The following is a 25,909-nucleotide window of genomic DNA, read 5'->3' as shown; positions in this document are numbered from 1 at the left end:
GTGTGGTACTGTGCATGTGGTGATGACGCGCTCGAGCTCGGCTCAAGCTGCTCTGAGATTGCAAACCAACGCGCCATTACTTGGGACACTGCTTTCTTCACTGGCCCTGCAGGACAAGCCAGCTTGCAGTCCCTGAGAGGGGTGGACTGTATTTCTGTAAGGACGGCATGCCAGCAGCAGGCTGGGTGGCTAGCTCCTCTGCAGTCTTGCCAGCTGGCATGGCTGGCTGGACGGACAGACGCTGCCTGAAGTGCGAGGCTGGCAGGAGGAGGAACTGCTGCCGCCTTTGCAAAAGCAGGCCATTTGTGCTGGCAAAGGTTGGTCCAAAACAGGGGGGAAGGAAGCATGCGTGGTAGGTGTGTGTATGCACATGGGGAAAGATTAGTGATAGGTTTGCGCATGCGCAGTGGCCACACATTGTATTATGGGTGCTGGCACACAGGAGTGTTGGTGTGCGCGTGCGCACATACTTTTGGCACGAACAGGAAAAAGGTTAGTCATCATGGTATATAGTATATGTATATAAAATAGTTTATATACTTATTCTATAGTTACATACCAGTGGTGGGGTTCAAATTTTTTTAGAAGCTATTCTGTAGGTGTGGCCTATTTTGTGAGAGTGACTTGGTGGTCATGTGACTGAGTGGGAGTGGCTTGGCAGTCATGTGACTGGGTACACAAAACAAGTACACAATAAGTATACAAAACAATAAAACAGCTACTTACAGAGGAAATATGGCTGTCCTTGCCGGTCTTTGACATTACTTGCACACACTCTTCCAACCCCTCTGCCTCTTCTCTCTTCCTGGATTCACTCAGACGTTTTTAAAACTCACAGCCTGTGTACATGTACACACTTCCAGCCCCTCTGCCTCTTCCCTCTTCCTGGATTCACTCAGATGTTTTTAAAAGAGTGGAAGAGTGTGTGCGTATGCACAGGCTATGAGTTTTCAAAATGTCTGAGTGAATCCAGGAAGAGGGAAGAGGCAGAGGGGCTGGAAGTGTGTGCGTGTGCACAGGCTGTTGCTTTAATCAGGCATAAGAGGGAGTAGGAACTACTACTGTTTGTTCCTGGTTGTTCCTGTATGTGCTTGTTATTGGAGTTGAATACTGTATATTGGATGGTGGCTACTCTCTATGTTAGTTACCTGTCTACATGATGAATCATGAGTTGAGCATCTGTAAACCATCGTGTTGTATCATAGACTGTGTATATAATTCAAGACTACTTATCGCTTGTTTTGGAGAATGTTTATCCTGCTTTATTTTTGTTAACGCAAGTAAAGTTATCCTTGTTTTAACTTTGACAGCTGTGATCGATAGTGTGACTATTCAATGGCACATTCCTTACTACCTTCTGCTACTCAAGTCTAATCTCCAAAAGTAGATATACTTAACACCTTGCAAGATAGGTTATGATTTTATATAATATTGATTATTTTAACAATTCTTCTGCTTTTGGATTTAATTTAACTTTTTTTAAAAATTGGGGGGAATCTTTTCCAAAATAGTAAAGTTTCCTCACCAGATGGACACACTTCATCAGCCTGGGGCTGGGCTTTTTGTCGCCGGTTTGAAGAACTTCTCTTGGCTCGATCAGGGACTTTGCGGTGTCCCTGAGATCAGCAAGATGTATTCTTCCTGTTCACCGTCTTTACGGGACAGTTTAGGTCCGATTGGACCATCCAGCGGCAAAAGTATCGGCAGCAGCATCGAGACCGCACGTCCATATCGTTGAGACATTGGCTCCTGCTTTCATGTCTACCAGTTTTTGATCAGATAAATTCAAAGATAATTTTGACAGAAATATACTCTTAGGTTTGAAACATTTATAGAGATATTTTAATGTTATGAGATTTCTAAAATGAAATTCATTCTAAAGGAGATTACCAACACAATCAAGGACATATTTTCTTGGTAATACATATGACTGTTTCCAAGGTGAAATTAATCATAGGCAGAGCACACAAAAATAATATCTTTACTAATAATCATGAAATATTGAAGTCTCATTATGTAGGTCTTCTAATTCAAAAGTCAAAAAGATATAGAGGACCTTTCAGGAAAAATGCTTTTGTTCCAGGTGAAAAATGAGCCATTACTGATTACATCTATCAAATATATGAATCCACCAAAATTATAATTCACTTTCTGAAAAACATTGAACAATTTCAAGCTGTAATCTGGAGCAAACAAATCAAATAGTTACAGTAGATATATGTAATTGTTGGGTACATCTGATAACAGCATTTAAATGCTTTACACAATATTCAACTGAATTTCAGCTGAATCTATTCCAAAAAATAGAAAACATAGCTCTATGCTTATGGAAAACTGTCCACCTTACTGCCTACTGTCCCTTGGGAATAGGGCGGCATACAAGTCGAATAAAACCTTCAAACCTTTATCATGCAGAAACAGCATTATTTTCTGTATTATACTATAGCAAAATAGCAGGGACCTTTCTAGGCAGTTTCCAATAATCAGGTATAGTTGAATTGGGGGGAGGGGGGGACCATATAATACAGTCCTTAGGACAGTGATTCATTTTCATACTATTAGACAACTATAGCAGACTTTTCAAAGGGCTGCCTTTGAAGTTTGCCTGAACCTGCATTTGGTTCAGAAGATAGCTGCTGGATGGTGATACCTGATTTAGCACCAAAACACTGGTGCTGCAGTAATTACATGGGCTGCCAAATTTATAAGTCCAATTTATATATGTATTAAATTTATATTCTGCTATTTTATTGCCATCTTAGAGATAGCTCCAAGATTATGGAGTTATATAACCTCACTTGAAATTTGCCTCCATAGTTATTTTTCAAAAAGCCATTACACAAATTTATTTAGACTATTTGGAGGTAGAATTGGGCTGCCTTTTTTTTTGTTCAACTCTTGATTTTGGTTATGGATGGTCTGTTTTAGATTGTACTTTTTTTTACTGCCATTATCTCAAAAATGCTCCCAGTTAAATTTTCTATTTTTTCTGTCAGAATATTGTCAAAAAATACCTTTCTGACCATTCAGAACAATTTTAAAGCCTCCCATCAGTTAAGGCTCTTTTGACAGAATAATTTTCCTTTCATCTTAGAATCGATTATTGTTTTTCTCATCCTTTGTTTATTTCTAGACATATAGCATTCCATAGTGTTTTAAAGCACTTTCTGTGCAATTGACAGTGTCAGCATATTGCCCCAACAATCTGGTTCCCCATTTTAATGACCTTGGAAGGATGCGACGCTGAATCAGAATCAAACTCCGGGCTGTGGGCAGAGTTTGTCTTCAAATACTGCTTTATAACCACTGTTATAGGGGTTATAGATGTATTCTGTATTGTAACATTTATTTAAGCAGCATCACTGCTTCAACTATCCAAACTTATTTGGCATTTTCCTGAAATTACTTAATTCAATTTAGGTTTCTCCTTAAAATTAACCTTTTCTTTGGATCATTTCCTTTATTTTTTATTTTATTGCAAGTTATCAAAGCATACTTATTTAAACTAGATAATCCATGATAGACTTATTGTTCAGAAGTATTTTCTTACCTAATGTTCAGCCATCAGCAACCCATGCACTCCTCCATATAAATGCACAACATCTGTCATGTGCTCCCCATGTACCATCCCCAATCTGCACCCTTTGCGTTCTGGTATATTCTTGATCTATGTAGTACCTCTTGTGCATCTCCTTGCATCTTCGTGCACTCTCCTGAACTACATGGTGCCTTTTGTACACTACTCATATCTTCCCTAATGAGGGCATAGATTTTGGAGCAATGGTTGGGAAGGGTGCAGAAGAAGTACCAAAAGTTGAAGAAGAAGTTTAGAATGTGTGTGGGTCAGGGAGGGCATATGTTGGGAAGAGGTGTGCAGAAGTATGAAAGTGTTAGGTTAGGGAGGGTGCATGGGAATTCACCCTTAGTTCAGGTTCAGGAGAGTATGACTGAGTGGCTGAAGCATAAGATCTAGTGAGCAATCCTGCTGGCTTCCCCATTGCCTATGCTCCCTATCAGCTCCCTGTATTTGTTTGAACCTGATACGGAACATCACTAATCACAGTTGAGTTTATTCTTCCTGCTGGTTTTCCTATTGATTTTATGGGAAACTCTCAGGAAGCATTGAAATAATTTGATTGTGGCAGCATAGTGGTGCTAAAGTGACCACAACTTTCACAAATTTCATTCCCATAGGAATATTAGGAACTACCATTCTGTTCTTTAGCCCATTTGAGGTATCTTGTTTCAAAACTATAATCCATTGTTTCACCCGGTTAAAGGTTACAAAAGATACAATAATTTTAGTATTATATAGATAACAATGCAATGTCTCTCACGTTACCTTTATCCGTGTTTATATTATAGAAATTCTATATTTATTTAAAATTATAATAGAAAGCCTATATACCTGAATAAGCACTAGTAACAACATAATAAAGGGAAATTGTACTGAGAAATTAATACTGAAGAAAATAATATTTTTAATTGTGGTTACTTATACATTACATTTATCTTTGATTCTTCTGTAATAGAGGAATAGATGTGTAATGTATAACAACATTACACATTTGTGTGGAAATATAAATAGAGAATTTAATAGAGTATATGATAATAAAGTATATATATATAATATATAATTATATGCCCTATAATATATAATAGAGTATATAATAATAAAATATATTCATGGATATTATTTGCACATCTATATACCTATGCAACCTATCCCTTAATTTTCATAATTTGTCAGTCATAAAACCTTCATCTGGAAATTATAGTTTGTGGTTGCTATAGTTGTTAAGAAATTTTTTTTAAAGGCAAAGAAATACAAATCTAACCACAGGACAATCGTGGGAAGCAGGTGGCAATGGCTGTAAGCTATTTATATACTCCATTTGTCACTGTATGGCATTGGAAAGTAACCAAAAGCTAATGATTCATATTCAGTATTAATATTCTCCAGCTTTCTGTGTAAATAGCCACTAGCTATTTAAGAATAATAATGAAGCTATCCATGGCATTAGTAGTAGTAAAAACAAGCAGTGGGAATCATTGTGGAATATATTATAGTATACTAGTCCTAGTATCACCATGTAACTAAGTGATTTCTAATATGTTAGAAATCTGCTCCAGTTTATTATTTTAGTACTTTTTTCCTTTAGGATGGTTAGAATCCTTATTTAATATGATTATAAGTATAAATCCATGTAATGTCAACAAAATAATCCTGAAGCTTAAATATATTTTTTCTATTTCTATTTATTTTCTTTCCTAGCTTTTGTGCTGTGGTAATGTGAAAGAGGAGAAAGACCCTAAATTAAGCAACATGGGATGATTAGGATTTCATTGTTGCTTTTCCCTTTTTATTTCACACAGCAAAGAAGAATATAAAACTAGAAGCTGCCAGAGGTCCTGGAATTTGGTTTGAACTACCTTTTCTTCTTTTTTACAGTCCTCTGCTATCTAAGCAAAAGCAGTGATCCCATTTGGGTCTTGATATATCTTTCATATAGGCTACTTTAAACTCACTGATGTATCCCTCCTACTTTACATTTTTGTTTCATTCCTTTCATACTTTAGAGGTGGAAGATCACTAGGATGTTAAAGAGAAAGGCAGCACTTTGACTATTTTCCATAATCAATACCCTTCATAGAGTATTTGTTGTTTCTTTGAGACCATGATTAACCTGAAACCTGAATAATGGGTAGTTTTCTGCAGTGATGTTGCTTCCCATTGTTTTCTATAGTGAATTTCCCATCAGCCTTTGAGATGGCCTATAGTTAGTGGTGATAGGAGCACCACTAATTATTCAGGCAGTCCTCATATAATGACCACAGTTGTAATCAACATGTTTGTCCAGAGGCCATGTGAAAGCATACCCCTTTCTTGCATGGCTTATGAAACCACATGAAAGCATATCCCAAATCTCATGTGATTTTACGAGGTTCCAGAGGCTATGTGACAACATAGTGTACTCTCGCATGGCCTCCAGACTCTCTGGGAGTTAAGTGAAAGGGCACGCTCTCTTGCACTGCCTCTGAAGCCTCTGAAAATTTACATCTGGTGAGTATAATCCTTCTTGTGGGAAATGCTTTTGTTTTAAAAATAGTAAGATAAGAGTTTAAAAATTGGAACACTACAATGAATTAAAGACTTCAGTGAAAAGAGACATATTTAAATTTGATTAACAGTCATAGAATGGTGCAAAATATTCTAATTCTGGAAATGTTGAAAGATAGTTTTGAAAAACAAAATCAGAAATAAATATTAATGTCACAGCTATATGTGTCCTGTCAGTGTTTGTGGAAGTGATCATGGTAGTTCTTTGATTGGAATGTTGTTTACTGAGAGAGGCAGAGAAGTTAACAATAGCCCAAACAACCACCAACTTCCACCAACATTAACAGATCATTCCCACCAACATTAACAGAGTAAACCACTAGTATATAAATTGAAATCAAGCCCCATTCCCTTCTAGGACTGATGATATTATTTAGTTTGGTAATGAAATGTGTGCAGGAAAACAGCCAAAGCTGCTTTCTGAGCACTAATGACCCCTCAGTTCAATCTAAACTAGAAATATCCTTTTCTATCAATTCTACACACATAATTCCACACAAAATTAATGAAGTCAGTTCAACTTATTAAAGTAATAAATGTTACTTGTTTCATTATTATTTTGGAATACATTCAGAGTGCATTGCAAAGAGAATGAATTGAGGATGTTGGGGTCTTTTGCTTGCATATTAGTCGGCTATATTTTTTGTTCCTTTCTCCTCTCCCTATTGAATACTAATTTCAACATTAAATTGTCGGCCATAAATGAAAGGTCTTTTGGGGTGATTGACAGTAGTTTTTCCCAATCAAACATAAATGTATTTTACAGTCCAGCCAAAGAATCAGGAGGATTAATCCACTTTCCTAATGATTCCAAGGGCACAGTTTTCCATTATTTTATTACCAGACTTTCGAATAAGTAGTACACAGGGAGTGTTTTCTTCTTTGGAAACAAAATATTAATTCTATATATTCAGACCTCTTAGCATGAGGTTTATTTATTTATTACATTTTCATCTCCTATTTATTACTTTATAAGTAGCTGAGATACCGAGATATTTAATTAATGATTTATTGATATCCTACTTTTGTTATTTTTGCAAATTATTCAAGGTGGTTGAACATACCTAAATATCCTTCCTTTTCTTATTTTCCCCACAACAATCCTGTGAGGTGGATTGAGCTAAGAAAGAGTGTCCAAAATCGTCCCACTGGTTTTTATGATTAAAGTGGGACTAGAACTCACATTCTACTAGTTTCTAGCCTAGACCTTAACCACTAAATTAAATTGGGTAGGGGAAGCATTCCTATACCAAAAAGTGGTGAGTTACTGCAAAATTATTTTGATTATATTAAAGTTGTTATTGTGCATTTACATAAATAGTTTTCATAGAAATATTGGTTATGACTTAATGACTTCCATATTAAGCTGAATTTTATACAAAAATATTGCTGAAGCTGATTACTGATGGATTGTGAATTAAATACTCTACATAAATTGTCATAAGAAACTCAAAGAAGCCTCAATATGGTATGGAAAACATTCATTATGTATACATTCAAGATGGTATACATATATTGTCTTCTTTGTTCTTTAAGCACCCAATCACTTCATTTCATGATGATTTCTAATAGTGTGATTTGTACTGCATTTTAGAAACGAGAATGACACACAAGTTTATCTCTTAAATTTGTAGTTGCAATCTAAGATTTTTTTAAAAAACAATATTTATATGCTAGCAACCATGTTTTTTTTCATGCCTGTACATGTATATATAACTTCCATGAAACTGCATGCAAATATTTGGTTAAAGTTACTTTTTTATTCCTATGTCCTTGACTGAAGATTGGTACACTTCTTTCTGGGATGGTCGTCCTTTTCCACCGAGCACGCAGCTTCAGGATGGATGCACATGGAGTGATGAAGAAGGAAGTGGAGATCTACCTAACCAGCCAGATCAGCCTAATCAAATCCTGGCGATCAATGGAATGACAGATGTCTCATCCAGATTGCCCTCATGTTTTTTATTCCAATACTAGGTTTCTGTACAAGATATTAATGTCTATGCCATGGAATGCTATACTCTGTTAGAAAAAAAAAAAGCAAGTGTCTGCAATCAAAATTAAACAATCACTTTGCTTCCATGATTTAGAGAAATATTTGTTCATAGTTTTATCCTGGTTCATATATGGTTGTCTTAGCCGATAGCTCATCCTATTTGAACAAGGGTTTGTTTTGAGTGAGGGGCTTCCACAAAGTTCAATTGAGTTTCTATATACATATACAAATAAATAAAATGTGAGAGGTCTAGTATCAATAAAATGCAATGGTTATGGGGTTTTTCTTTATTCTATCTCTTCTGATACTAGTGTACTCAGTCTCACATGTACCCCAAATATTTTTTCAAATAATTCTTATGGAAACATTCAGAGGAAGTTTCTTATTTTTCTAGCAAATATAATTTTGTGAACAAAAAGAATAGTTTTCAATGCTATATTGGAAGCTGTTTTGTAAAAAGGCATGTTTGAGTTTTTCATAGGCAATAACCATCATTTTTCTCATATTTACTCATAGTCAAGAATTCAATAAAACTATCTGCAGGGTGTGTACTAGGGTTCATGCAGATTTTTTTGCCCTGTAATTTATTTTATACTTCTTGTTTTTTAGGGGAGTTGGTTGCATTTTTGTGGAAATGATTCAAGGAGTTGCTGCTTTTCCAGGAATGAAAGATATTCAAGATCAGCTTGAAAGAATTTTTCTGGTAAGTTCATCTAACCTTTTTAGTGACTTTTAATTTTGTTACCTCCCTGTTCTTACATAAAAAATTGAAAACTGGGAATTGTTTTAGAACAAAACCGTGCGAGATATATATTTGTAAAACACATTATAACATAATAACTAAAACAATCTTCTTCATTGTAAAATCATTAATTACTAAGGAGATTTTTTTCCTTTTCTAATGAAGAACTTATCATTTGTAGACTGTGATTTTGTAAAAGTTTTCTTATATTCAAAAAAGATTCTTATTTTGAACATTATCATTTTGGGATTGATGGTTCATGCCTGTATCATTTTCCTTTTGCACTGTCCATGTGGAATATAAATGTTTTGTATATTCAATGATTTTTTCAAGAATTTTTATTAATATTTTGGTAACAAAAATACAAATGAAAATAAAAATCAGAAAAAGGGGCAAAGGAAATAGGAGAAAAGGAAGAAAAAAGCAGGGATTTCCTATTCTTTCCAGTAGAATACAAATACAGCCTCATCTTTTTGTTTTGCATTTTGAATAACAAGACATTAATATAGTTGCCAAAATTAAACTAATCCTTAACCTAAAATTTCATTTTTTTTCCTCTTCTGCATGGAGTATAATGTCCAAATGGGAACAAAACTAAAGGGATTATTTTGGTTATCTTTTTCACAACAGTTGGCTTTACCATTTCCACAAGGTTTGTTGTTTTTTCCACCCTATCTTTCCATTGTGAGATATAAGATATCTTTCCATCTATCCTAACTGAATTTTCATATATAATGCTGTCAGCATGTCTCTTTCTTTGAGGGAAAGAGAGAAACACAGAGAGAGGGAGGGACACAAACACCACACACACACACACACACACACACACACACACACACACACACACACCCATACCCTTGCTTCCTTTTCCACTTTTTGGCTAGCAATCTAGATAAAAAGTTTCTAATATCAGTTTTATATCCATTCTAAAAATCAAAACATTTCTTAAAAATTAATATCCTTACAATTACAACTACTACAACCCTACATTTAGTACACCCTACAATTGCAATGCAAACAAATCATTTTGTAAAAAAAATATTTTAGATTAAAATCATATGGAATTGAATATATTCAATTTCTAAATTCAATTTCAACAATCTGTTCCAAAATTTCTAAAAACTAATTCATCACATTTTTAAACCTATTTCAAACCTATAGGTTCAAGACAAATTGTATTTATGGTGTCAATCTTTAATCCAAATTTGGGATGGGGATCCTGAACTTGTTCTCTTATGGTTTAAAGTCGCACCTGCAGATCTACTTTTAGTTCCATTAAAACAATTTTATTTGAATTGACATCATAATAAACACTCATTTCAAAAATACACATTTTTTGAAATGTGTATTTCAAAAAGTCAGTTTTGTCAATTGCTTGTGAAACACCCCCAGTGGTTTGAGAAGTTTCTTTACATGGTTTCATTGCTTTAGTCCCACTGCTTCAATTATTTTCTTTGAACATTTCTCTAAAATGCTTCTCATGACATCCAGCTGAGTTGGCTTCCTCCTTTGTAATTTGATATTCACCTAGTTTATTTAATCAAACCTGGCTTTCCCACTCTTTTATATTATTTGACTCCCTCTTGTGGCCAAAGACCAAATCCTTTAGGTGGCAGACCTACAAGTCTGAAATATTTTAATCAGTCAAGTTCAGTTAAGGTTGGAAGCTTTTACTTTCTCACAACAAGCACCTCAGAGTTATAAGTTGTAGATCCTATTATCAAATAAGCATGGCAGATTCATAGAAATAGGGAAAATTGTGCTTTTAAATTTTAAATTTGTGTGTTATTCACAGATTATAAAAATAAAGTTATTCAAAGCATTCTTATTTTATCTCATCATTGGTGTTCCTCCTCATCATCAATGAGCATTCATGATTTTTCTAAAATGGCACAACTCTTCAAAGAATGAATAGAACAGTGTAAAGAAAGAATCTCTTTTGCATCAATAAAGGTAAACAATAAAAAAGATGCTTAAGATGGAGAAGGCATAAACTATTGTTCGAAAAAAGTAGTTTGAAAAAAGAAATAATTTTTTCCCCCACTGCAAACGAACTGCTAGTCCTGCCACCTAATTGATGACTTATCAGCCACCTCTAACAAACCGGTGGTGTGTGGATGATTTTTGAGGCTGATTTCTAAGAAACTTACTGTCTCTGGTGAGTTCTTCATTTGGAAAAAATGAGCCCTGCAGATCTTTGCCAAGGAGCAATAAGATCAGTAATCGTTTCCTCTTACCTTCGCAACCAGTTTGGAACATGCACAGAGCGTCCCTGATGATGTCTGGGAGGAGCCTCCTGTCACTGCCGCTACCGGTTTGCCTGAAGCTGGGCGAACCAGCAGAATACCACCTCTGAATTCTATTCTTCTGTTCTTTTTTCAAAATAGAATTCTGGTAACTAGCACTCTGTTTTAAATTTGAATCTAACTAGACGCCCATTAAATTATTTCTTATTTCTGGCTTTCTTTAGTCTGAGAGAACCAAGTATTTTTACAATACAAAATCTGCAAAGCATAACATTATATAAAATGATGTTACAGCTTTCAAAGAAAGACGTTTATTATATAAGTCATTATAGGAAACTGTATAACTCAGGAGTCCCAGACCATAGCTATTTGCAACCAGGCTGCATGAGAAGTGGTGCGGTACATGTACAAGCTTGGCACCGGAGTTTGCAGTTCCTGGAGGTGATAGTAAGACAAGCAAAATTTTTTAGTTTGCTGGTGTTTATTTTTATACTTACACAATAATTTGTATGCTACTTGTACCCAAGACTTTGGGACAGCTAATAACAGAATATAAAATCACAATCCAACCAATTGTAAAATAATATCATATAATTCTATAATACAAAATATATTTCACTTCTCAAGCAGCAATAAATAATTAAAAATACACAATTAATTACTATTCCAATATTGTTTGACATCTTTTGTCAAATATTAATAGGAAAAAAGCCATCCTAAACTTAAACACTTTACAGCAGTGTTTCTTATTTTTTTTCTTTTAGGACCACTTCCTACTTTTAAAAATTATGTAGGATTCCAGAAGAACTTTTGTTTATACGAATTATATTCATCAATGTTTACCATATTAAAAATTCACTCATTGCAGCTGCTAGTGCATTGTGGAATTATATTATTTTTCAATCATTTGGCAAATAATTTAGATTTCATGAACTCCCAAGAGAGTCTTGGGCAATTGCCAGGGGTCTGGGACTATACTTTAAGAAACATTGCTCTAGACTAATGTGGCATGACTACATCTCAGCAGAATGCAGGGTGCAGGGTGGGAAGACCATATTTAACTAGGCACTGTTGAATACAATCAAGATGTAAGGCATAGGCTTCATAGGTAATTATTAGAAGCTTGAATTGGGTAGAGAAGCAAACAGGAAAGCAGTGCTATTACCTGTTTTAATAAGTCAATAGGTAAAAAGATGTTTTTAGAATTGTACCTTTGAATCATATTCAAGGATAGTTCCATATAAATTAAATTCAGTAGACAAAATGCAAGATGATAAAGCATGAATCACTATCACTAGAACCTCCCATTCCTGAAAGGCCACAAGTGGCACATTAGTGGAAGCCATGCAACGGCTCTTCTAAACTTCACTGGCTGATACAGCTAGTTCTCAACTTAAAACCACAATTGAGTCCAACGTTTCTGTTGCTAAGTAAAACAATTGTTAACAGGTTTTACCCCATTTTATGACTTTTATTGCCACAGTTATTAAGGGAATCATTGCAGTTAGGTGAGTAATACAGTTGTATGAATCTGTATGAACAATTATATGAATCTGAGTAATACAGTTATATGAATCTGGCTTTGCTTGTCATAAGGTCGCAAAGGTGATAACATGACCCTGGGATATATTGCAACCAGTTGTCAATCACTGAAATTTTGATCACATGATCCATGGGATATCACAATGGTCATAAGTGTGAAAAATGGCCATAAGTCACTTTTTTTCAGTGCTGTTGTAACTTTGAAGTGTCACTAAAGAAATGGTTGTAAGTGAAGGACTACCTGTACATCAGAATGTAAAGTCTAGGAACGTTTCCAACTGGTAGATTATCTTATTTAGATGATGTTCAATTGGCCCTAAAACTACAAACAGAAATCACCTGAAGTTTTTTTCAGGCTAAAAGCAATTCAGTCTCACTGGGATTCAACCTGAGCATTTCATAACGTAGCTATATTAGAGATATACCCTGTTTCACATTTAAAACCGATAGATCTGCTGCATGTGTAGGTACCTTTTGCTAGAATTTGCATATTTTCAGGGACTCACCTGGTAGAAACATACCTTTTTAAGTTAAATAAGTATTGTATTCACAATTGAACCACCCTGCCAAGTAGATAATTCTTTTCATTCAGAATCTTTAGTAGCTGACACCGCATGCAAAAATCTAGCCATATGTGACAGATAATGCCATCAAGAACCCTTTCACACCTTTGGAAATTCAAGTGAATTTCAGGTTGTAAGGGATTTCCTTATCAATAAGTAAGATATTTGGCAAAGTAAATCACAGCCTATTTCTTGATAAGCTAGAAAAATGTGGGATAGACAACATCACCACTAGATGGATATGTAACTGGTTGGCAAACTGTACTCGATAAATCATTCTTAATGGTAATACATTTATATGGAGGGAAGCAAGCAGTGGGGTACCACAAGGTTTCATCTTAGGCCCAGTGTTCTTCAATATTTTCATAAAGACTTAGATGAGGGGAAAAAAGGAGAACTCAACAAATTTGCAGATGACACTAAACTGGCAGGAATAGCCAACATCTCAGAAGACAAGCTCAGGATCCAAAAAGATCTTGACAGATTTCAACAATGGGCCTTGTCCAACAACATGAAATTTAATGTGGAGAAAAACAAGATTTTACACCTAGGCAAAAGATATAAATACAGATTAGGTGAAATTTGGCTCAAAAATAGTAACTGTGAGAGGGACCTTGAAGTCCTAGTGGATGATCATTCAAACGTGAGTCAGCAGTGTGCAGCCGCTGCCAAAAAAAGCTAATACAATCCTTGGTTGTATAAATAGAGGCATAGAATCAAGATCACATGAAATATTAGTATGCTTTATAAACCCTTAGTAAGATGACATCTGGAATACTGCATCAGTTTTGGTCACCACATTACAAAAAAAGAGCAATTTAGATGATTAAATGTCTGAAAACAAAAACATAGGCAGAATGGTTGCAGGATTTGGGTTTGGCTTGCCTAGCGGAAAGAAGGACTAAGGTGATACAATAGCAGTATTCCAGTATTTGAGAGGCTACCACAAAGAAGAGGCATCAACTTATTTTCTAAAGCACACCAGAGGGCAAGACAAGAAACAATGGATGAAAACTAACCAAGGAGAAACAACATGGAAGGTTAAGGAGGAGAAATTTCCTAACAGTGAGAATAATTAACCAGTAGAACAACTTGCCTTCAGAAATTGTAAGTGCTTCATCATTGGAGGTTTTTAAAAGAAAGATCTCTCTGCAGTCATCTCTCTGAAATGGTATAGGTATCTGCTTGAGCAGGGGGTTGGACTAGAAGACTTCCATGGTCCCACCATCTCTATTCTGATTGATATTGATATCAACTCATTAGATTTTTCCCAGGTGGTATCTATCACCAAATAAACATGAGTGACTTTAGACAAAAGAACTAGGAAGCCTGAAGCTCTCATTTCTTCTGACCTATCATTTCCCAACCAGCAGACTACATTCTACAGATGTAATGAGGACAGAAATTATTGATGATTTACAAACTTTGCTGCAGTGAGTTACCTTTGTTTGATCATATTTGCTCCTTCTTTTTACCATTATCTCTTAGGCTTATGTTAGTGAAATTTACAAAAATGATACAAACTTTTCTCCTGTTTTAAAAAATCAATTTAGAGAAATATGTGGCACTCAAAGTATTCCGTAACCTTGAAGCCCATCTGCTAATTTTTCTTTCATGATGAAGATTGATTTGATCTGCTTCTAGATGTTTGAAAAAAAATGCATACACTGTATGTTGGGTAAATCATTTAATAAGAAGACGTTAGTGGAATAGAGCAACTTGGATTTTCTTTGCAGTTTTATTTTGCTTTCTTCTTTGGATCCAATTCTTAAATAATCTTTTTAGAAAGTAAAGTATTTACTTGGAGAAATTGTCTGGCAATAGCTGCGTACCTCGCCCTCTTCTCCACTCCCCCACCTGCCACATGGTCTGTTAATTGCTTTGTGGTTCACTCTAAAAGTATTACTATATTGTAATTGGAGTTGTACCTATGTAAAATATTTTTTAAAATTAAGAATTAATGGTTACTTCAAAAATGTAGGTGTTAAACTAAATAATCTACCAAATCTAAGGAAATTGTTGTAGATTTGAACTGATTACAGTTAGCAAAATCAGTTACAACCTTTGTTGATTCCAATTGATAAGCTGTAGTCAATTGGAATCAACATAGTAGTCTGACATGTAGATACATATATATTTACATGTTTATTGTCCATGTTAAATATATATCCTTTTAATTGTAAAATAGTAATTAGAAGATTAAGATTAAAAAATAATTTCAAAGTGTAAAATTAACTTCCAGTAATTACCGTATTGTATGGACTGTAAGATGCTGTGGGTTATAAAATGCACCTCAATTTTGTGGAGTAAAACAAGAAAAAAAACTGCCTCTGCCTCCCAGCAATTTGCCTCCTTGCAGTAAACAGCAAACAGCTGGTCAGCTTCAGCACTGCCTGATTTAGCACAAGCAGCTGATTGGCGGTTCAATCTGCCTCTTGGAATACCATGTGTCAGCTGTAGCAGGCTATGGGGATCACCATAATTCATTGCCGCCATTGCTGCCCATTGCCACTGCTGACAACAGCCACCTCCACATTTTTTGCCTCTGCACGTCCCTTTTCCGGCCTCCTTGTGCCATATTTTCAGCCTGTTCGATCTCAACCACTTGTTTGTGTGTGTGTGTGTGTGTCTTATACATCAAAAAATATTTGTACTTTTTGTGAATGGTGAAATAAGTTATTGTATATGAAAGCTTGCAACTCAGTACTTTTTAAAATATAACTGAGACTAGGTTTTTCATCAGAAAATTGGGTTTCTTAATAGTACTAAAGAAGGCAACCCTGAATTTAATGCATCTGCATGAACACATTGCCAATGAAAATTTTAATGCCTCATACTATTGTATTTTCAACAAATATAAGATTATCCTCCCATTTTAGAAAATAAATAATTTAGGCATAAATCCAGTGTTGTCTTGAGAAAGTACAGTAATAAGTTGTTATAAGAGTAGAGGACTTTCTAAATTAAATTGCATGCTTCCATCTGCTGGGCACACTAAATATTGCATGGTAGATTTAACTCAATAAAAACTCTAAGGCAATCTGTCTGTGTGCACAGAGTTTCAGTTTAAATGAATTAAGAAATTCATCATGTTATTTAATACACTTACACTTTGCATCTATACCCTTCAGTTTTGAATTAGTAGCATCAAGCTCCTTTTAATTAGGCAATAATAATTAGGAATAATGGCTCTTTCAATGTATAAATAAATTGGTGACAAAAGTACTTATAATGTTTGATTGATATTTAAATGAATATATATATTTCTTTGTTTTCTTACAGGTTCTGGGAACTCCAAATGAAGAATCATGGCCTGGAGTTGACACACTACCACATTTCAAGCCAGGTTGGTTTCGCTTGCTATTAAAGTTATATATTTTATTTTGAAAAGATACTGGTTATCTGAACGGAAGCACCATTTCAAGGTTTAGTAAAGTTATTGCAAAATGCAGATTATGATTTCTAATAAAGTTAAAGTTAAATTACATAAAACATTTAATTTAGTATTTGATCTGATAATCTTTTCTTTATCAGGAATCATTCTTTGGTTGAAAATTAGGTATGCTTTTATTATGCATATATTTGGTAGGAAACATTAGGAAAGTGCTTGAATGAGCAGTCTGTAGCCCCTTCCCATAGATATCCTATACATTAACTTTAGCTAGGGAGGACATGGCTTTCATGCCACCTATTTACTTCTTTCCCTCTGAATTCCCCCCGCCCAAATCTCCGCATCCCCCTCACAATTTTTATACTCTGCGAGTCTAGAAATATCTCAATTCGTATATTATCTCTTCAAGACATTTAGTCCTGGGAGACTTTTAGCAGTGTTTGGACACATCACACTACTTTTCATATCCCATTTTGGCATCTCTTTTATCAAGAAACCAAAATGCAATTTTATACTTTATTAGGAATTGTAATGGGAGCTGAAGCATCTCAGCTCAATGTTTTAGAGGTGCAAAAGAAAAAATGTACTTAACCAATAAATCAATATGTTGTAGTTCCTAAAGAAAATAAATACATAATGTATTTTCTGAAATAGTGAACTGGATATGGACCCAAATTTTTCAAAGTCAACTGTTGTGACATTGTTTTTGATCTATTCTATTGAATACCAGTATTGCTTCAACATAATTAGGGTGTACAAAGTGGGAATGTAGTATGAAAAGCATAGAGCATACTAAAGCCAGAGAAAATTGGTAATAGTAAAAACACTTAGACTGATATACTGCTCCATATGCTTATAGCATTCTCTGAGTGCTTTACAATGTCAGCATATTCCCCTCAATAATCTGGCTCCTCATTTTACCGACCTAGGAAGAATGAAAGACTAGTCAACCTTGAGCCCCTTCAGGAACAAACTCAAATCTGTGGGCAAAGCTGCCTTGCAATATTGCATTCTAAACACTCTGCCACAAGGTTTAAAATTATTGTTTGTGCTGTTATACATATTAATATTATTTGTTGATGTAATACTTTTCTTCTTTTCAATAGTGGTATCTTAATTTTTAGGAACAAAGTATACTAAATATTAACTAGTTTTTTAAAAAAATCCTCTAGATAAGCAAAATATTATTCCAAACAAAACTTGCAATGTTTAGTTATTTCTTTCATTCTATAGAAATTAACTATTTTACAATAGTTTCCCAAAATGTCACTGATTTTAATGTTTCTTCCCATGTTTTATGTCTCATGTTTCTGTTGAAATGTTAATAATTCATTTTTCTAAGGACTGACTTTTTATTAAAGAATGTTAATGAAATACGGCTGGTTATTATTTTTACAATCTCAGAAATTCATAGAATATGGTTTGGTATAGAGTTTGAAATATGGCTTGATTTTGGAAGTATAATAATTGTGACCTATGGTTTTGCCCTTCTTGTTTCCAAAAATATTTTTCAAAATACTTATAGAGCCAGTGCTTCTCTCTCAACCAAAACTCCTACAAAGCTTTGCTACAAGGAAAAAAAATGAAGGAAAAATATTAAATATTGCTTGGATCTCCTGAAAGAAAACAGGGATATAGTCCTAATCAAATAAGTTATAACATTATGCGTTGTATAACTTTCCTATATATATTTAAAAAAAAACATTCATACTCCCTAACTGCCATGTTATATAAAGACTTTTAAAATGATATAAATCTGAGCTTGTAGGATTTTGCATCTATTTCCATAAAATATTAAATTGCTAAGAATATTAAAAGAACGGCTTTAAAAAAAATAAAATTATAACTAAAAATGTGAAATTCATTTGGAAAGAAAGTTTGTAGCTTTCTAAGACTGCTGTTTAGTTTTATGAGGAAGGGTGGGTATTTCTAAACAAATGAATATATTTTACTTTCATGTTTCATCTTTATTTAAGAAGAGAAAAGTGTTTTGACGCTAGATGGCAGTCAGGAAACAATTCTGATCTGTGATTGTGCAATGGTGCTATACTTCCCTGTTTGCATATAATTTTGTTTTGTTTGTTGAAGAGCTTTAAAAGTAAAATGAAAATGAAATGTCAACTGTTTGAAGTAATTGCATACTTCAAAATGTTAATACTTTGCCTGTTATCACTTGAACTTAGCTTTGAAACAGTGATCTTTGCAAATGGAGAGTTTAATGAAAAGTAAAGTTAAAAAGGAAAAGCACTCCCTGTGGATTTACTCCACTAGTGGTAGCCAACTATAATGGATGGTGCTCATCTCCGTTTCAAGGCCTTTGAGCCTGCAACCTTTCCTGCCGACAAGCCCAGCATCTTAACCACTGAGTCACAAAATAGAAAATTTGCCATTCTTTTATTTCAGTAATACTATCTATCTGTAATAGTAAATATTATGATTAGTAAAAATTCCTGTTTATATGTTCCATGTTTTCTCAAAACAACCCAATTCCTTGGAATTTTTTGGACGGGCCAAATCCTGCTATAGGGGATTCCAGTTCTCTATATTCTGTTTCTATTCTTCTTCTTATAGCTGCTGTTTTTAAATTGACCCGTTAATAAGGCTGTACAGGCCAGCAGCTAATGTGCCATCCCCAATGGGAAACTTCAATGCTTGGTCCTAAAATCCTTTCAGTGAGACTACTAGAGCTATTACTACTACTTTCAGAGCCCAAGATGCCTTGTTCAGCAGTGTGCATATATGATATCCCATAGCAACCTATTAAGATAGATTGAAAAGTTGGAGAGAGAGAGATGAAAACATTCTTCTGTAGCACTTAGCGCAGTTTTCTTTCTTCAGTGTTTCTATGTGGGGCCATATGTGTATCAATGGGATATTGTTTTGATATGATTATGTACATGTCATTGAAACCCACTACTCACCATGAAAAAGGTTCCTTCCAGCTAGGGTATTACTAGTTTATATGCTCATTGTACTAAAAATAATTACTGGCAATCTAATTGATTGTTTGCCGCATTCATTGTGATTTAATTAAAATACTTTAATTTGAACATTATTACCACCTTGATTTTAAAAATATCTCAACCGTTGTCCAATGTGATTCAATACAAATGATGCTTGGGCATTTTCCATTCTGACAAATTGCATAATATAGTTATTCTGCATAGAAACTATACCAAGACTTGATTGGTTTCAAATGTTTTCTTACGTTAGTTGCCAAACATCTGAATTTTGATCATGTGAGCTTGGGGATACTGCAATGCTCATAAGAGTGAAAATAGTCATAAGTCACTTTTTTCCATGCCATTGTAACTTTGAACAGTCACTGAACTATTGTAAGTCAAGGATTAATAAGGTATTGGAAACAGGATCAACTTTCAGAAGTATCCTTAGAGCAGTCATATTTCTAAACTTCTGTTCTCACTTTGTCATTCTGGAGAACTTAGTGTAAAGTAATGAGAAAAAAGTGAATTTCAACAGCTGTAGAGTAAGCTGCAGTATAATAAAATTGACAAAAGTAAAGATCTGAATGCACTTTCTGAATACACTGTTATTTGTATGTCATTCCTTCATTGGGAGACTTTATTGTAAATCTGTGTGAAGATCTGTGTGCCCTTCTAGCCATAGTTGCTTTCAGCAACTATCAAGCAGGAGCTGCAAGTCCAGGAAAAACCCCAAATTCTGCACATGTTCTGTCTGTGGGATTGTAGAATAGGAAATGACACTTTACCAGATCAATGGAAACCAAAAATCCAGGGCCACTTAATCTTGCCATGTTGAGTTGGAGTCACTACCTCCAAACACTGGATCAATATCTGAACAACAATGCCTGGATAGCCAGATAGGAGTTATACATCTCAATATCATGCTGTTGGATTATCTCTCTCCTCCGCCCTCCCCAGCAGTTTCATGTAGATTCAAAAGAGGAGGGGGACGCTAGGGGAAGGTTAAAAACTGTAGGGAAGTTATCTAACAGGTAGATCCAAAGATGTACTTTTGAGAAGGGACTTTATGTGATCTTCAATCACACTGAGTCTGCACAGGTGCAGTCTGATCCAAACTCATTCCAAAACACAACCAAAACATTTGTTGAAACCTGGATTACAGCTTTGAGGGGAGGAAAAAAAACCAACTTTCTTGTGAAACCCAATCATATCTGTCAGACTGATTAACAGGCCCAACTCCCTGCAGTGGAGGGCGGTTATGGAGAACTCCAGGACCAAGAGGACAAAGAAGGAATGATCTTCCCATAACAGGGGACCAATGTTAATGTCCTCCACTCCCATGATCAGAATATCACTGTCTTGAGACAAAAACACAATCTAATGGTTTATCCTCCACAGGCCCTTAATAAGTTGGACTGATAAAGTCCAAATGCCTCTGAAATTGTACAGGAAGAGAAAGTGTGCTATGATTTATCACTGTAGGAATAAAAAACTGGAATACAGGGCCTTCAATCTGATGTAGCATGAATCGTGTATTTATGGTGTTCTTAATGTATTTTTGCTAAAGAGCACACATTGCAAGGCACATACTACTGGATCCCTCTGTCTCTGTAAAATTGTTTAATGTTTGCAAGATCTTTACAGATTGGCAGATAGATTAAATTACTGAATGATATTATTTAATAGTATTAAATACTTAATTGTTTATATAGTTTCCATATAGTTACTTTGAATTAACATTTTTCAAGGTATCTGAAAGAGAACTTACTATCATATAAATTTAATAAACAATTTTGTTCTGGAGTATTGCTGTTATAAATGGTTTTTTAGTGGTGATTCCGTTAGCCTAATCTGCAGAGATGCTATTAGATTTTAGATTTTTTTATTTTATATTAATGGGATACTCTCCTGCTTTTCTTGTTATTTTGTTTCAAAAGCTATTGTTTATTATTGGCATATTTGTAAACATTGCCTTTAATAATAAGCATAATAAAGGAAAATGTTTGATATAAAATTAAAAGTCCTTGTTTGTTTTTGTTACAGATCGCTTTACACAGTACAGTGCTAAAAATCTTAGACAAGCCTGGAATAAGTAAGTCTTTCAATTAAACCATTTTAGCCATATTGTTGATTTCTTGCTAATTAATTAGGAAGTTCTTTTAATTTTACAACATTTTTAATGCTGAATACTGTCCCAAATTCAAATATTTAGCCTTAATTGAAATATATAAGTCTATCACGTTTCTTAACTAGGGGTTAACAACTGATAAAAAAATAACAGTAGCTTGACATTTATTACTGCCTAAAGATAACTTTTTCACATCTGCGTTTTGCTTTAACTAAAAGTACAATACATTCATTTACTGGGATTAGTTTATTTCTTCTAAGTTGCTTTTTTTTTTTTTAAGGAACAAAAATGGTACTTCTATACAGTACTGTTTCCAGTCCCTAATATCTTCACAGCAGTTTGAGATAGTACTACTGTTTCTCTGTCTTTGAGAATTCAGCAGATCAGCATCATAAGCACTTGCAAAAAACATCATTCAATTGGTCATCTATCCAAGTTGTTATAAGTTCTGGAGCAACCTAAAATACAGGTGTCAAACTCACGTCAGCACGACGGTTTTACGTGATGTATTGGGACTTTTTACTCCTTCACTAAACCAGGCGTGGCTGTTGCCAGCGTGTCAGGCGGGCCGTGAGGTGTGACAACTCTGACTTTATATATATTGCAGAGCTTTCTTATTACAAAATGAATTGGGTTGCACAGCACCTGTCTTGGAAATAGATTGGTCCAGCTACCAAATTAAGCGATGTTATTGGGCAACTGAAATCTAGGACTGCTTTGGACATGCCATAGAAACTGTTGAAATGGTGATTATTAAAGTCAACATGTCTCTTTTCTAAAAATCAGATATTATCACAACAAGAATCAAAATATTATAAATTGTCTAACAATTTATTTGTGATGTGCTGTTCACAACATGAAAATTACTATAAGCAGTAATAGAAAAATATGAAATATTTTTCATTTTATATTAGTGTTTATGAAATGTGTAAGGCAATGCATAATAGTATGTTTCTGTACATTGCTAATTCTGCTTCTGTTAAGTGATCAATATTATTTCTCCCAAATTTGGTATGATTGAGCCAGCTGATACTTCTATAATATACTGTATGTGAGAGAAAATACTACAGGAAAGAGAAAAAAGGAATTATTAAGAATATAAAACCTGTTTATCAGCTGTACTTAAACAAGATCATGGCCTAAGCTATAATGTAATATTAATCCTTAAATTGTAAACAGTTATAGTTATTAAACGTTAAAATATAATAGGGTAATAATGTTAAAAAAAATTGATGCATTAATTGTATAAAATGGGTATAATGGATTATTCATTAAGTTCCAGAAATATTTAGTTCTGCTGTGCAGAATCTAACTATCTGTGCTATGTAACATCTTAAGCAACCACTGAACATAAATGGTATCTGAACAACAGGAATTCCTACTAATTATTGAAAAAATAAAAATTGTTTGAATATCTTTATAAAAAAGAGCAGCAAAGAAGGACATGTCCAGAGGTTTCTATCTCTCCAGAATCATGGGGACAGACTCCTTTAGTCAATGGCATCTGTTTATATTTGCCATCCAGACCTAAAAAAATTATTTATCATCAATTATTAGGAACACAAGAGTATGTAAACCTATGAATATTTTTTAAAAATTCTCTGTGGTTCAGGAATCTGTTGAAATTCACCAGAATGCATTTCCTAAATAGGAAGGATGAAATGTTTATGTTTAATATATACATAGTTAATTGTGCTTACTCACATATTAAATTACTCTCCTTCAATTTCTTGAAGTATAGCACATCAAATATTAAATTATCTCACAATCACTTATATAAATCTTTGTGCTTTCTATTAAAATAAATTATATCAAAGTTAAAATAATACTTTGGACACTTGGGGGAGCACATGTGTTAGCTGAAAAATAGTTAACAAAATAATCTCAGTTGAAATCATTAACAATATTGCTATTTTCATTTCAGTAATAAAAAGCAGCCATCTCAGATACATATATTATTTTCATTTAATTATTATATAATATATACTATATTTGAAGCTAAACCTGAAGTTTTACCTTCTAAGAATCAGAAACCACATTCCAACTTTCAATTTCTACCTCCAATTTAGAAGTTCTCCGGGGAAGTATGGAATTGATTTCATAAATTTTCCTTTCTTCTTTATGCACTATATTTCAGGATATCACTCATGACTGGAATTAATGCAGAGTTTCCTATTACATCTTAACTAATAATTATATTCCCAGTATATAATAAATAGAGAGCAAACACCACATTGATGATGTTACCTAGTTGGGTAATGCAACCACCAAGCTCACAGAATGCCAAAGACGACAAATTATATGCTCAATGTTTTATGAATCTGGCTTATTATTTCGTTTAGTGAGATTAAACTAGAATTTCTTAGTTTAGGAATAGAAATAGCAGAAACATTATTTTGGTGCAAGCCAAAAAAAAAAAAAAAAACCTGAACCAGAAGTTCCAGAGATGGCAGAACAAGGTCTCAACCCTAATTAGTAGGATTAATTTTTGCTATCTTTCATTAAAATAACAGTCTGAATTTTTTCTATGACCAATCGTATTTAATATTCTCTTCTCCTCGTTTCTTTCTCATATATGGGATATCCTGACCATCTCTCCTATTTTAGCATCATTACAGCAATATGTTTATGTACTATTTAGCCATTTTCTCCAAGTTAGTACTAAAGATCTAGGTTAGTACTAAAGAATACAACTAAATAATTTTAATTCCATAAAATATATAATGTGATATATGTCATCTGCATAATGATGCCAAAAGATATCTCATCAGTTTGGCTTATACAGGATGCCTGTGAATATAGTTTATATTTCCCCATTCAATAATTTGAAGCACTCAACATGAACAGTTTATAAAGGAAATCTTAACTGGTGGAATAAAACCCAAAAGCAATTTTTAAAAAGTATTTATTTTTGGTAACAATTATATTGCTAAGTGTGTCTTGCCAAAAAGTGCTGCTTCTCCTACCACTAGATAGACCAGGTTGCTCATTCAGCAGTATAATGTGAATAAAGCAATTTACTACAGTATTGGTGCACCTGTCATTGCTGGAGGGCAGATAGGCGAGTGATTCCAAGGGGAACTGATTTTTTTTCTTTTAGGCACTGAGTCAATTTCATATCCTAGGGCTACAAATTTGATTTGTAAGCTGTTATATTCCTGGTTGTATTGGACTTTAAAATATCATTTTTATAATCATAAGAGGAACTTTTTTTAAAAAAAAAATATCTATAAATTCATCAAGTCTTTATAGAAAATATTCTAATTTTCACAGAGTTATACAAGGTCAGTTTATCTATGATCATTGATCACAGTGCATTCAAATTTAGGCTTAGACAAAAACTTTAATATCGTATCATTAGTGAAATATAATTTTGGGAGTCAATTATATCTCCTGATTATCGATTTCTAAGTAGCAGTATTTGCCTAACTGAAGTGGGTTTTCTAAAAAATATTAAAATAGTTCACATATCCAAAATATTTTTGCTTAATTCCTTGGTAGTATAAAATGTATACTCAGAGGATTTTTTTAGTTTCTTAGATAATTTTAATTATACTTTAAAAAAAATACTGTTCAGAAAGCAGTAATTGGACATTAATATTTATAGGCCCATAATTAATACAGGATATTTATAATTATGTAGCTGCATTCATATCTAGTCTTATGTGTCGAACATCTTACATATTTATTAAAAAAGGTGTTAATAGAACTCAGATGCAATATGCTATAAGTCAAATAGTGATATAATTACAGGGTATATATTAATAATGCACTTTTCTTTTATTCTTCCCAATCAATGAACTTTACTCATTGATATGATTTGACCGAAAAGAATTAGAAAAGATTAATGTGGCAGAGACAAGGGGTGCTCTGAAGTATGATAGATTTGAATAACTTGTTAGAATATTTAAATTTATTAGTGATGAAAGATCACTGACTTTAGTGAGGGAGGTTACAAGTCCTTACTTACATTATGGTGAAGTTAAATCTTTTCTAATACTGAACATTAACATTGGAAGCAAGGAATGAGATTTATGAATAGCAAAATTCCTTTAGTTAGAGGTGATTTTAAAAGTCAAAACTTTGGGAACTTAAAATATGGTTTTTCATTTAGAATATGTTAATAGTAAACCTTCATTAAATATATTACCAATATGTCAGCATTCCAAAATCACTTGATTGAGTTGGGAATTATAGAAATTGAATGAGTGAGTGAGTGAGTGAATGAATTTCAG

The 25,909-nt window shown here is 33.8% G+C and overlaps 1 protein-coding gene across 2 annotated transcripts in view; it reads left to right on the top strand.

Moving 5' to 3' along the window:
• CDK14 (cyclin dependent kinase 14) overlaps positions 1-25,909 on the top strand; it is a 251,510-nt gene that overhangs the window by 157,469 nt on the left and 68,132 nt on the right. For both annotated transcript variants that reach the window (XR_004256835.1, XM_032235075.1), the window contains exons 10-12: positions 8,727-8,820; positions 16,493-16,556; positions 21,590-21,638. Coding sequence is in view for 1 of the 2 variants with exons in the window: in XM_032235075.1 (XP_032090966.1) it covers positions 8,727-8,820; positions 16,493-16,556; positions 21,590-21,638 (207 nt within the window). In the remaining variant the exon portion in view is untranslated. The remainder of the gene's footprint in view (positions 1-8,726; positions 8,821-16,492; positions 16,557-21,589; positions 21,639-25,909) is intronic.

The sequence above is a fragment of the Thamnophis elegans genome, chromosome Z, assembly GCF_009769535.1.
Source record: "Thamnophis elegans isolate rThaEle1 chromosome Z, rThaEle1.pri, whole genome shotgun sequence".
Classification (NCBI taxonomy): Eukaryota; Metazoa; Chordata; class Lepidosauria; order Squamata; family Colubridae; genus Thamnophis; species Thamnophis elegans.
Note: the sequence above shows the minus strand (reverse complement) of the source record. Positions and strands in the feature narration are given on the sequence as shown.